The following is a 13,959-nucleotide window of genomic DNA, read 5'->3' on the forward strand; positions in this document are numbered from 1 at the left end:
AGATTCATATTGCCCTTGAAGGATTGCCGTGATGCCTGGGTGACCACAGGCCTGTCTCGTGCTCTGCCCACACCTGTCAGAGTATGCTTGGTGTTAGCTGCTCTGTTGTTACTGTCATGACTGTGGCCCTTCAGTCATCGTCCAGCCGGCTTTCAGAGATGGAGGCTGAGCAGCACTGCTGTCTGGGAGCAGCACATCATCCTGGTTACAGCTCTCTGTCACCCTTCTGTCACCAGAACCTGGCTTCTGAGCTGCTGCACCTTAGCCAAATAGCTTTATCGGTCTGGGCTATGTTTTCCCTATATGTAAAATGGAGATAATGAAGCCACTATCCCAACAAGGAGGCACTGAGATCAGGTGCCTAGCATAGTCTGCATCTGTCACACTGCAGTGAGTGTTTAGGAAGTGGGTAGGTGTTACTGCCTGGTGTCACTCCATCCCCCTCCTTGGGCTGCTCAAGTCACCTCTCCATACCCCCATCTGGGATGTGTATTGGTCAGACTAGACCCACAGAACTCTCAGGAAACAGATGGCAGCTTCCCTGTAGCTGCACCCTGAAGCGCCTCTGTCCCATCTCTGCGATACGCTCCTTGCTCCTTTTCTGTACCAGCCTCTGCTGTCTCTTGGTGGTAAGTTAGACTCTTCCTTGTACCTCTGGGCTTCCCTGCCCATGAGCCTTAGAAGATGCTGCTGTGTGGCCCTTGTAACTATGGGGACTGTTAAGTTAGTGCTGTCTACAGTGTATTTCTCATGGCATCTCCCGGGACCCTGCTTTAAGTGCCTCCTGCTGTCTCCTCAAAAATCTACTGTCTTTCCCTGTCCGATGGCCCTTGTCAGGAGTGGTCCAGAGAGCTACAGTGCTGGGCAAGTTTCTCCTTTCCAATCTGTCCCTGTTCTAGAACTCTCCCCAAGCAAACTGCTCTCTGAGATGCTCAGCACTGCCCACTCCACCTGTAAAATGGATGCAGTACACATGTCACTCACAGGGCTGCTACAAAACATGCAGGATCTGGCCCAGAGCTTTCTCATCACGGGCAACTTTGCCATGATACCATGGTTGTCAGTGTGATTGCATCACTGAACTAGGCTTTAGCTAACTGCAGGCTTTAGCTAAATGACCCTGCCCAGGACCCCAGTCAGGCCTGGTTTCATGGTGGTGGTGGTGACGGGCAGCAAGCTCTGGATCCCCAACTGACCCACCTTGTTTCTATGTAGTGTGACATATTACATTCATGAGTTTACTTCCTGCCTGGCCTCTCCCAGGACTTTTTAGGTCCTACATCACACCCTTGTGTGGCAGGTAGCCAGCGTGGCCTCACCTGCAGTCGTCTCTGAACACGTTTGTCCTGTGCCTGTCTTCTCCAGCAGAGTAAAAGCCCTCTGAAGAGACAGGTCTGGTGTGGAATTCCTAGATCTGTCCTACAGATCTCCAGGTGAATCAGCTGTCTTCCATTCAGCCTTAGCCGTAGAGTTCCTTTTTGGGCTCTATGGGTACCTGTCCTTGAGGGCAGCTCCAGCGTGGGCTGGCTGCTGACTCTGCAGAACCTTCCAGAGAAGTGCTGAGACCAGCAGCTCCTGCACTGTGGGGGAAACTCGGCTCATACGAGTGTTTTCCGCCAACCTTCCAAATCCCTGGCTTCAGCTCCAAAGCAGGATGTTCGTGTTGATCACCAGAGAGCCAGTGGCTTTCTAGAAAGCTCATAGCCATCAGTGGCTCAGGTTTCCCTTCCTCGAAGCCTCAGAGGAAGGTAAGGAGTGCTGCTGCAGCTTAGGTCACCAAATCCCAGGGGTTCCTACAGGGCAAGGTCAGCTCCAAGGAAGCTTTCTGGGCTCTGGCAATTAGACTGAACTGCGTGGCAGGAACTCCACAGGACTCAGGGACAGGAATGTGCCTCTTGCAGATCCAAGAATGGGAGGAACGTGGCCTCCCCCTCTTCCTCAGGAGGGGCTAGACTCCAGCTCCGAGCTGTGCCCAGCAGTTAGACATCCTCACACTTTGCAAGGAACAGCCTTTAGGTGTGCACCTGCATTTACACAAGGCACTCAGGCTGCAGGTCTGTGTGTCACAAGCACTTGCTGTGAACCTGTTACCTGACAGGGGCCCCAGCCTCCTGGAACTTGTGTCTTAGTTGGGGAGACAGGCAAGAACAGGCATGTTTGGAGCCAAAAAAGAAGCCAGTGTGAGCAGACCAAGATGGTGTGTGTATGTGAGGGGCTATCTCTCTCTATGACTCCTTTCTAACCAGCTCCTACCGGGGACTGGGAGACCTTGACCCTGCACAGATAGCAGCAGCCATGACCTCAGGAGCCTTGATTAACAGCAGTAGAAGCCTCTGAGCTACAAATGTTCCCTTGGCCTCCAGTGGTCCCAGAACCTGCCAAGGGCTACCCCCACTTTCCTTAGGGGGAATGGCCATGTCTGTCCCCACAAGGAGACTATAAGCAAGGAAGTGGAGGAAATTGACTCAGTTTCCTATGGAGGAAAAAAAAGCCAGGGGTGCCACATTTCCAGTTACCCTCTCCATGTGATGCTATTTATACAATGAACTAATGTTTTCCTGGAGAAAAAAAAATCACATGTAATGTCCATAGTGCTGCCACCCCACTCCCAGAGGGCAGGTGGTGTTTGTGTGTCCTGAAGCTAGTGAAGACAGTTCCAGACATTTCAAGCTTCCACACTGGGGACAGATTTGCTCTGAAGATTCCAGAGCCATGCTTGAATCCAGGAAAATCCTGGCCCTGGCCTCTGTCTCTGCTCTCTCAACCAAAAGGCTGATCTCCTACACACCTTTCTGTCTCTGTGTAGACATAGAGCCTGACTGCAGCGTCTCTGAGTTGTGGGAGCAGGAAGGCTTCAGGCTGGCTCTCACCCCAGGGCTGTAGAGGGAGTTCCTGAGCCCATGCCAGAAGTTCTGCTACTAGCACAGTGCCTCTTGGGAATGTTAACGCCTGGCCCTGTCAGGCAGGCTCTGATGCCGTCTGAAGGGGAGACGGTGTGAGGCTGTTACCTGAGCGCCAGACTGGGGACCCGAGGACCGGTACCTAGATACCTAGTCTCAGCTCCAGTGCCACCTCAGAACTAGGGTAGAAAATAGCACTTATTGTCTCACCTACATTCTGTGTGTCCGCCTCAGGGTGGACAGGGTGGGGCTGGAGCCTCCTAGAGGGATTGTGACTCACACAGTTGGTACCTGCTGCTGGCTGGAGCTGGGCAGCATCAGTGGAACCCAGCTGGAGCCTCATCATGTGATCTGGGCTTCCCTGGAGTACAGCAGACTCAGGGTCATCAGACTCCTGCTTGGCAACTGACTGTCCCAGAGCAGAAATGGGCAGGGCAGCTAGAAAACTGTGGGGTAACATCTCCATGAGTCCCCAAAGCCAGGCAGCCTCACCTCAGCCGTCTGCTGAGGGTCACAGAGACTGGTTCAAGTCCAAGAAGAAAGATCCTGCCATTCACTGCAGCAGCCAAGGACTGTGTGGAGCACTCCAGACCGATCACATAGGGAACCTCTATCTCATCGTCCTCACACCTGGTGCTGACCTGGACCGAGCACCTTCCCCAGCCTGCCCACATGCTCACTGAATGTACCCAGCCCCTGCCTGGCAAATCCTCTGGGCTACTCTTAGCCCATTCCCATTCTGTAGGCAAAGATACCAAGATACTCACCCAGGGTCACACATATCAGAAGTGGCAGACCCAGATGATGGGTTCGGAGTCAGGACAGGTCTGTCACCTATATCCAATACATGAAGCACAAAGGGTGCAATGAGGGCTCTCTCTGTTATCCTGTGTACTTACTTGTTCAGGGGATTAAGTACCTACCTTGGATTATAGACCTGCATGTCTCTGTCTTTCTTATAGATTTTTTAAAAAAGAGAAATGCATATCATTATCCCAGGCTGACCTCAAACTCAATATGCAGCCTAGGATGGCCTTGAACACTTGATCCTTCTCTCCTCCTGAGTGCTGGCACTGCAGGTATGTGTCACCACACTGTTTCTTACAGCTGTGTTGAGTTTGTCGGAATCAGAGCCCTAGTTGTTATCTTGTGTTCAGTCCCTTGCCTCATCCAGTAGAGATGCTTTGGCCTGGCTACCTGTGACAAGAGAGCTGCAGTGTGGCCTTCTCCCTCACCGATTCCCTCAACTTGTTAACCACAGCCCCATTTGTATCAGTGCCGCTGCTGTCTTCAAGGGGCGCAGCATGTTCCAAGGGGCAGTTATAAACCTGTTGTTTCCCCAGGACACTTCCATAGGTGTTCTACAGAGTCCATGTGTTCTCAGCCTTGGCAGATAAACATATACTCCTGGATGTTGAAGTCCCCTCAGAGCCATCTTCCCACCAGCAGCTTCCTGCTGAGATCTGATCATGCCCTCATACCATATATGGTCTTCTTGCTAAAGCCATCTCATCTTCAGGAGGCCAGAGCCGCCCTCATCCTTTGCACATGAGAGTGCAGCTCACTATCCAGTGGCCGCCACTGCCCTCTGCTCGTGGTCCCCTTCACACCCTCATGGCTGAGTGAGATGCGAGCTCTCAGTCTCCTGGGCCCACTGCCCTCTGCTCATGGTCCCCTTCACACCCTCATGGCTGAGTGAGATGCGAGCTCTCAGTCTCCTGGGCCCACTGCCCTCTGCTCGTGGTCCCCTTCACACCCTCATGGCTGAGTGAGATGCGAGCTCTCAGTCTCCTGGACCCACTGTGAGAGATATCTTTCAACTCCATCGTGGTCTGTGGAACACCTTTGAAATGCTTGAGTAAGAGACAGAGGCAGCAGGCGTCTCTCTCTAATGCCCTTCCTCTTTTGCAAACTTTTCCTGTGCTCAGGGTGGGTGGGATCCTCAGAGAGCTCAAGGGTTAGAAGTAGGTAGCAAAGATTCAAGCCCAATCTGCCCAGCTCCACAGCTCTGCAGTGCCCCAAGCACCTTGAGTGCCAGCAGCTTCCAAGCATCCTTGGCTCCTACTCTGGCCTGTGAGTCTTCACCCTCTGGCTGCAAGGAGAGGACAGTGCCACTTCAGCCCAGAGATGACGAATACTGTCTCTCAGAAGGAAGTGAGCTGGACCTTCTGGGCAGAGACAAATCTTGGCTCTCAGTGAGACCCATGAGAACTGTGCATGTGAAAAGCAGAATGTGTGTGAACATAGAAATGAGTGGCTCCCAGGCCCCGCCAGAGACCTGGCTATAGAAGAGTTTCCACGTAAAGCCTGCAGAGGGGCCAGTGGCCCAAGAGCTACAGGGCTCTGGCAGACACAGAAGTACCATGTGAACAGGTAGGAAGCAGAGGACTCTGAACCTTTGGTTAGGTGTACCCCGGCCACTGGAGGCTCAGAGTTGCACTGGCTGGAGCTCCCGATGGCACAGTTGCCTTGCCTCAGAGGAGATGGCATAAGCCCCTGTCCAGCTGGGGCTAGAGTCAGGACTGGAACCCAAGTCTTGTGACTTGAAGTTGCTACTTTCCTCTCTGCCACAGCTGCCTCCCATTATTTTCCAATGTGTGAGACTTGGAAAGCCCAGCTGGAATGGGACAGTGCTGGCCCAGAATGGGGCCTGGCCAGAAATCCATGAGAAGAGGTTCCTTTGCCGACAGTGTGCTCTGCTTGTAGCACTAACCACTTTGCCCATTCAACCAGTGGCCACCAGATATTGGCCCCATACTGGACTTCTTCATATCCCCCTAGATCTGTGCAAGTGCACACTACTCCATACAGAGGGTTACTCTCAGTTCCCTCCACATCGCTGCCTGGCCATCCCTGGGACACTTCTTATGCATACCTCTCCCTCAAAACTTGCAGCTTCCATGCTCAGCCAAATCTAGTTACTCTCCAGCCAGAGGAACTTTGTAAGACTCAAGTCTGAGCACATCACCAGACCTCCCCTTGTGAGTTCAAGGCTCTGCTGGAGCCCTGCTGCCTTTACCTCTGGGCTTTGTGCATGCTGTTCCTTCTGCCTTGGTCACGGCTTGTGCCAGGCTCTTGTACCAGGCAGGGTGTCAAACCTTCCAGAAGTCTTCTCTGATCCCTCCCTTATGTTCCCCAAAGTTCTGTGCTACTGAGGTGCTTAAATAGGGCCAAGTGGACAAAGTGTATATCATTAGTTCTGGCGGTGAACAGATGCCAAGTCGGTGTTAGAGATTATCGTATCCCCTTTTTGATGATGTCATGTCGTTGGTGGACTTGGTGCTCTCGCCATTCTGATCATGACTATCCTCCTTGAGCCTGTGTTCCCACCAGGTGCAACCTCCTGGTGGCCCCTTCCCCTCTTGACGGTTGACTGCTACTCCCAGTCAAGCAGAAGATCATGATTTTTCTGATCTACGATGTAGCTACAGTGCTTGGCCAGGGGCAGCCCCAATGTCTGGACTTCCTAAACATTTGTGGCTGAAAGACACTGTCTGTTTAGCTCTTAGCAGGGAGACAACAAAGGATAAGTCCTTATCCCCTGTTTACAGATGTAGATCCAGGACTCAGGTCACTCAGCTTGTAAGCACAGACACAGATGAGAGCCCAGACCTCTCTGCCTCCAGGATCAGTGTCCCTTTCTGTCACCATACATCATCTGGGATTCTGACCACTCCAAGACTATTATTAGATAGCCGGGTGTTTTGTTTTGTTTTTCCTCTTTCAATCAATGATATGTTGGGCAGTATGTTGGTTTCTTGTAATGACAACCAAAAAAAAATTTTTTTTTAACGTATCTGGTTGCCTACAGAAACTGTCAGTTCTCATATGATCCAATAAAACTGCTAAAGAAACAGCCACTTAAAGAGTTTTAAAGGTTATTCATGGAAAATTTATGCTGAGGAAAAATAGAGCAATCCTTTGAGATAGTCAAACCACATGGTCAGGTTTTCCAGCTGTCCCTGCCATATCAGGCTGGGCAGTGGGGCTTGTGCTCTGCTCTGGAGTCCAGAGCTCCAACTCATCACCATTCCTGCCCTGCCTGAGGACTTGACCAACAAGCTTGCCAGCCACCCAGCTCAGAAGGCACGTGTCCTGGCACTGTCACATGGGGGCCACCCCAGATTTGGAGGAGCAGAAGCATGAGGCCTTTTGGTAGCAGAGGGTGTCACTTACTGGCAGAAAGGCCCCTCATCTGGGTCCCAGCCGAATGGAAATTCTTCTGTTTCCGCGTCAGAGCTAGGCTGTTGATCAACAATGCTGGGAGAACGTGGGGGAGGAGCGGGCTGAGACCTATCGCCCAGAGAGCAGCAGCCCTGACACAGGCCAGGAGGCCAAGGCTCTTCCTCTGGGGCCTCCGCCCACCCTCCCCAGCCGGTCCAGGGGCATCTGAGGCCAGGCATGCCTCCCAGGGCTCCACAGCAGAAAGGAAAGGGTCGAATCCAGGCCTAGCCTTGGAGAGAGAATCTGGAGTTGAGTAGAAACAGCCAAAGGAATTCTGAAAGGCTTTCGAGAGCACGAGCATGAACAGAGCTAGAAGGCAAGAGCTCCATGGAGCCAAGTGAGTGACCAATTCTGGCAGTGGCCGGCTTCAGCCCTGTGGCCATGTTACACCACTAGGGTTCCCCGCCTCCCTATAGCCAGTGTGCTGGAGGCATAAGTGTTTGTCCAGTGCTGCTCACAACTGGTACACAGTGGATGCTGGGTCTGTCTCTGTTCCCTTTTTCAAGAACATCCGCCCAATACCCGTACTCTGAACCCCCAAACCCATAAACCCGCTGCACGCCAGGTACTGCCTCCGGATCTATAAGCTTGCCTTCTTTTCTGTCTAATGCAGCAACTAAGAGTACATACCTCAAGACTTGCAACTCGACCCAGGGCATGGTGCCAGGTGTGCGAATGACCTATCCTAATGATCACCTGGGCCTCCTGCAGAGAGCCCTTGAGATTTAAGCAGTGAGGTTGTCATCTGCCACCCTCCCATGGTTGCTGATAAACAAGGGGCTCCACCCTCTGTAATCTTCTCTTAGGGCAAAAGCAAAACAAGCAGTGCACTGCAGGAGCTGTGTCCTCAGGGACAGACCAGAGGGTCCTCCCCAGGGCTTCCCTGGGACCACTCATCAGGCCAGATGTGTGATATCCTGTGTTGGATATGCAGAAGAACCTCAGAACAGCCAATGAGAGTGTGCAAGTCCCAGCCAGGGACACGTGTGTAGACACAGGTGTAGATGCAGTTCCAGCCAGCCTAACTCAAGGCCTTCCATACCCCTTCTATACCCCACTGGACTTGTGAAGTCCAGATAGGACCTTTGCTTTAAGGACAGGCCGCTGGTTGTGCTCTTATGGATGGACCATCAGCTGGCTGCCCAGCTACTAGACCTGGGCATCCCAGGCCTTCCCTCTGGGACTTAGTGATGCTGGGATGAAAGGTTAAGCATCCAATAAGTAGGAAGCTGTTGTTGGCTTTGTGTGATCTCTGCCCTACCCAAGACAGCTGGGGAAAGGTCCACACCTCAAACCACAATTCCCCTGAGCCTTTACCCTACTCTCGCCCCCACAACCCCTGCCATCATTCTCCCTCTGCTCTTTTCATAGGCCCCTCTGCTGGCTCCAGCTCAGCCAGGTTCCGCCGGAGGCCCACCTGTCCTGATACATCTGTGACTGGCAGCCTCCCCACACCACCAGTCCCCAGACACAGGAAGAGCCACAGCCTGGGCAACAAGTGGGTGACTGAGCAACCCTCTCTGGGCTGAAGGAGTGTTGGGTCCTTCCCTATCCCCATCTGGGAACTCTTGCTTTCCTGGCAGACACTCTCTTAAGGCTGGTGTGAGCTTGGGAATGCAGATGAGCGACTGGCAGCAGAGTATGTGTGCCTCCATCAGAGATCCAGGCTCGGTAGCTAGTGAAGAAATGTGCCCAAACTTGACCAACAGCCCATTTAGGGGGAACTGAGTACAGCAGACACCAGTGACTGTGCTCAGGGCAGCAGGGTGTCTCAGAGTACCGGCTGACTCACTGGCCCTGTGGGGCCCACTCCCTGGGCATTGGTCACAGGTTTCCAAATGGTGCGCCCTTCCTCCATCACCTCTGCCTTTTCCCTTCCTTCCTTTCCTCCCTCCCTCCCTTCCTTCAACCTGCATCCTAGCACTAAAGCACAAATGTCATGCTTCTTGGCTGGCCTTAGTGGACCTCAGAGGCAGGAACAGGAGGTCAAAGTTGCTTTGGGTCCCTGGTACCTCCTCCTTTCTAGACATTGCCACACACCTGTAGACACCATCTCACTGAACCATGCGAATCTCTGAGCAACTGCTGCCATGCACATTGTGGTTCCAGTAGGGGTCACAAAGTGCTGATACTGTCGGGATGCCCCCGGTGCCTGCCCTTCACTTTGGCCTCATCTCACAAGCCTCACCATCATCCTGGGAGACAGGCAGGGCAAACAGCTTTAGTCTCCATTGACAGATGAAGCAGTTGAGGCTCAGGAAAAAGATGTGACTTGCCCAAGGTCACACCATGTGAAGGGGCAGAGCCTGGGCCACCAGTGGGCTCTGGGCAGAGGTGTCTCCACCAGCTAGTCCCTGGCTCCGGCCCCCAGGGCCAGTGTGCCACTCTGCTCCCAGGATAAGGAGCTTTGCCTTCTCTCTTCCTCTCCGTTTTCCAGTCTGATGTGTCAGTTGAGTGTAGTTGAAAGTAAGAGTGCAACATTCCCATCGGAGAAGGCCAGGCACCTGCTGGACGACAGCGTCCTAGAGTCCCGCAGCCCCCGCAGGGGCCTCACCCTCACCTCCTCCACCGCCATCACCAACGGACTCTCCCTAGGTAAGCGTCTCTGGCCTGTATACACAGGCAGGGGCAGCAGGCCCAGTATGTGCTCCGTGTCTGTCTCTGTGTCACTGTGCTGTGCCCAGTGGCCCCTCACCCTTAAGAATGGCTCCCTACAGGAGTCTCCTGCTGCAGGAAAGAATTCTGGGTTGACCTTCTCCCTCTGATGGTCCCCAAATGGACAGTCAGGTTAAAGAAGGAAGCTGGACTTGAGTCCACCACAACCCCCTGAGGCCAGATGCTACCTTGGTGGCATTTACACCAGGGGGAGCCTAAAGCCCTACTCAGAGCAGTAGGTGGGTGGGCCACTTCTTCCTACTATGTGCTTGTCTTTACCCAGAGGAGCCAAAAGGGAGGATGATTATGTGAACGGCAGAGATGGCATCGCAGTACTGGACAGTGGCAGGAAGGAGCTTGTGTCCATGGAGTTACAAAAACGGGGCTGCTGATGCCAGCAGAGAGATGCCAACATTAGGACTGGGGCTAGCATGGAGCTACATTCAAAGAACTGTTCCGTTACAGAGCTCAAGTCACCTAGGACAAATGACAAATGTGATTGCTGTCACGAGCCCAGTGCAGCATTGATGGCCTTTGCCTTTCAGTGAGCCTGTATGTTTGTCTGCTTCCAAATACCAGTGAGTTCCCCCAGGGCTGGTAGTGGGGTGGCACTTGTCCAGCTGCATTTGATCTGGTAAAGACAGTGAGGCAAAGGGCCAGCGACTTGGAGGAACATCAGGTTGGCCTGTCATGTCCTGTGATGTCCCTATGATGCTAGGCTAGTCTTGGGAGTCATGAATAATTTCTGTCAAGGACAACTGCCTCCTAGAAGTTTGTGACAAGTTCCAAATCTGCCTTCTGCCTTCAGAGGAGGTCACCCTGTTCAGAAACAATGTAGGAAGTACCTTAGGCTCCCAGGCTGGGAAAAGGTAATCAGACTTCTTCCCCAAGCCTTTGCTGTGCTCCCGGGCACTGATACCTCCAGCACGCTGGGTCCCACTCATGGACATCATCTCAGAGTATATGATGGGACATGGGTTCTTATGAGGGCCCATGAGTGCACACCTGCACCCTGAGCTGTAGCTTGACATCCAGGAAACTCTGAGCTGTGCCTGAGTCTGGGCTGTTGATCCATGAGTGAGTCCGGGGCTGTGCTATCACACATCTGGGTGGGGGTCATAAGCTTGATTGGCTCTGGCTCAAGTCAGGGAACTCAAGACATTTGTGTGTATCCTGATGGAGGCAGTGCTGGGCTGCTCCCCACCCGTACAGCAGGGAATGGGGGCCCTGCTCTGGCCAGGGCTCCTCCCTTGCCTTTCTGACTGCTCAGTCTTAGAGCTCTTTCTGACAGAGCCCTTTAGAGCCTGCAAAGTCCAGAACAAAAAAGGTCGGGCTCGTAGATGCACAATCCTGGAGGGAAGCAGGGTGCTCATTTAATTTAATTCTAGGGCACAGGCTTAGGGAGCCAGGGTGCCCCAGTCAGGCCCAGCAGACCATGGTCAGCTCCAGAGTGTGAGCCTGGAAGAAACTAGGAAGGCAGAGGATCACAACAGGCCTTGGCAGTGTCTCTGTGGGCCAGGGAACTGCAGTGACTCCTTGGGGTCTCTTCTGTGCAGGCAGATACATCTAGACCAGCCCTGACCCTGGGCCAGAAGAGCTCACACAGCCTGTGCCCTCAGCAGGTGAGGCCCTTGGGCCGTAGGTAGGCAGTAGGGCAGACAGACCTGAGGATCCTTGCTATAGGAGATCCTGGTCCCACAAACCAGAGGGTAGGCAGTAGGAAGGGAGCAGAAGACACTCCTGAGCATGGTGAGGCTGAAAGTTCTTCAAACCCTCCCAAAGAAGAGACAGCCACAGCCACAGAAACTCAAGTCCTGTGATGCACAGGGTCAGAATGCCGTGAGCTTGGGGACCGGGGCCTAGTGACCGGGAGCCCAGGAGAACAGGCCCCTCTCCTCGAGGCTGCCATGCTCACTGATCTGTGTTCCTTTTCCAGGCAGTAGTGAGAGCTCAGAGTTTAGTGAAGAGATGCCTGCAGGGCTGGAAAGGTGAGTGTGGCCTCAGCAAGGCCTCCCTCCCTTGGGAGACACAGGGCCCAGGGAGTTGGAGTCAGGGGTCTCTACCCCATCTACACTTTTCATATGCACAATTACACTGTCACACCTGCATGTGCACACACTGAATAAAACTCTCCCAAGCACACAGGTAGATACACTGATAATTCACTCCTATACTTACTCATATGTGGGCATATACCCAGGTTTAGAAAGCACCCCTCCTGCCCCCCTCCTGCCCCCTCCCTTCTTTTTGTCAGCTGGCACCCAGAGCACTTGGTCCAAGCCAGCACCAGGAGACCTGGGATCCTCTAGACCTGAAGTATGAGTTATGGACCTGGAAGCCCAAGACCTGCTTGAAGTCTTGAGATGGGCATGTGGCTCCATCTGGTGATATCTGAGAGTATTGCACCGGTGCAGCCTCAGGCCTTGGATATTTTTGAACCCTACTTCTATGTATCATTGTGATTCCTGTCAGCTCATCTACCCCAGGTATCTATCCTCCCATTAGGAATTCACCCACATGTATGTACTCCATGTCCTAATACTTCTTGGGCTACCATCAGGGATCCAAGAAGACATGTCACTGCAGGTAGTGAAAGGCATCTTAGTGACTTGAGGTCTGAGGACACATAGGGAAATCCAGTGATGAAGACCATCCCCGAGATACAGGTTTCTATTGTCCTTCAGGATAGGTCTCCACTCATGCCTAGGGGCTGGTGTGTGTCTGTGTACTCTTGCAAGTACACGTATACACAAAGGCACATAGTCTTATGTGTACATGTGCACAGTTACACAGTCATTGTATAGACGTGGACATGGTTACAGTCTTATATGTACGTATGCACAGACTCTCTCACACACATTCACACATTTATTTGTATACCCACATATTTATACTCACACATGTATACATACTTACACTCAATGCGCATACTCAGTTACATATGCGCAATTACACTGTCACACTTCTGTATACTCACACTAAACACAAATCTCACATATGCACACAGGTGGACACATTCATAATTCACTCATATACTCATATGGGTGTATGCATTCACATGCATGAAGGATACATTACATCACACAAAACACACATACACACACATGCACCTCTGCATGTACACACTCCTCTGAAGCTAAAGCTTCAGTCCCTATCATTGAAAGATGTCCAGAATAATCATCCTACCTGGACACTTTCCACAGGACAGAGAGGCTCAGTGGTGGGCTAGGCTGAGCTTTCCATGTGCTAGGCTCTGTCTAGACACTGCCCATGTGTAGGTGCCCCGCAGCCTTGGTGCTCTTCCATAGCAGTGAAAGGGGAACCCCACAAGCCCTAAGGGACAGACTCGAGAACTCCTGGTCCTAGTGGGGATTCCTGGGGACACCCTGGAAAAGAAGGCCATAGGCAACCAGCTCCTCCCCTGGTCACTATCCAGTGGCATACTTAGGCATGGCGCTAAGACCCATAGTAGCACACCTGGCCTGTGTGTACCTCTGTTGTCTGTCCTTTCGCTCATTCATTCTTTCTTTCACTCATCAGTCACTCAGTCCCTGCTTAGTTAGTCCTACTGGCTACATGATGGCCACTGAGGTAGACCTGTGGGCCCTGTGAGTGCTGTGACTGGAGTGGGACCAGGAGAAAGAGGGTGGCAAGGAGCATTCTTTTCCTAATGGAAATGATGTTATATGCAGTCTAGGTCACTGTTCACCTGAATGTCTGTAGCAGATGCTCACAAGTGGACTCTCCTCTGAGCACTGGCCTCCTTCTGGCTCTTCTGTGCATATGCCCAGCCCAGCTTCCTATAGCCTTTGAACAGCCGTGACTTCAGCAGCCCTTGAACTCCTCATCACAGAAGGGATCTTGGGTGAGGAGAGCAGGGTAGGCCACTTGCTTTAGACGATGCTAGTAGGGCTATGATGTCCCCTCTCATCAGGACCCAATCTCAGGCAGGCCTGAAGAACTAGAAGCTAACTGATTCCAGCCTCAGCCAGTGGCCCAGCTGTATGTCTGCTTCCACCCTGTATCAGGCCTTGTGCCTGTTTCTAAGAGTCTGCTCCCCAAAGGCGTGCCAGCGGTCTGGGCTTTTCTGTAGACTGGGCACAGCAGAGCACCGTTCTCTCTTCACAGTTCAGTTGCCATCTGGTCACTTTGTGGAACTCCTTCATCTTAAGCTTCAGGA

The 13,959-nt window shown here is 52.6% G+C and overlaps 1 protein-coding gene across 8 annotated transcripts in view; it reads left to right on the plus strand.

The window, feature by feature from the left end:
• Nucleotides 1-13,959, plus strand: part of Ralgps1 (Ral GEF with PH domain and SH3 binding motif 1) — a 230,102-nt gene that overhangs the window by 196,528 nt on the left and 19,615 nt on the right. For 6 of the 8 annotated variants that reach the window (XM_085681335.2, XM_085681338.2, XM_087899714.1 and 3 more), the window contains 3 exons: nucleotides 8,496-8,622; nucleotides 9,562-9,719; nucleotides 11,716-11,767. In XM_085681335.2, the coding sequence (XP_085537461.1) occupies nucleotides 8,496-8,622; nucleotides 9,562-9,719; nucleotides 11,716-11,767 (337 nt within the window). The remainder of the gene's footprint in view (nucleotides 1-8,495; nucleotides 8,623-9,561; nucleotides 9,720-11,715; nucleotides 11,768-13,959) is intronic. The other 2 variants (XM_085681340.2, XM_085681341.2) reach the window with 1 other exon arrangement.

Source organism: Myodes glareolus, chromosome 21 (assembly GCF_982192425.1).
Source record: "Myodes glareolus chromosome 21, mMyoGla1.1, whole genome shotgun sequence".
NCBI classification, from domain to species: Eukaryota; Metazoa; Chordata; class Mammalia; order Rodentia; family Cricetidae; genus Myodes; species Myodes glareolus.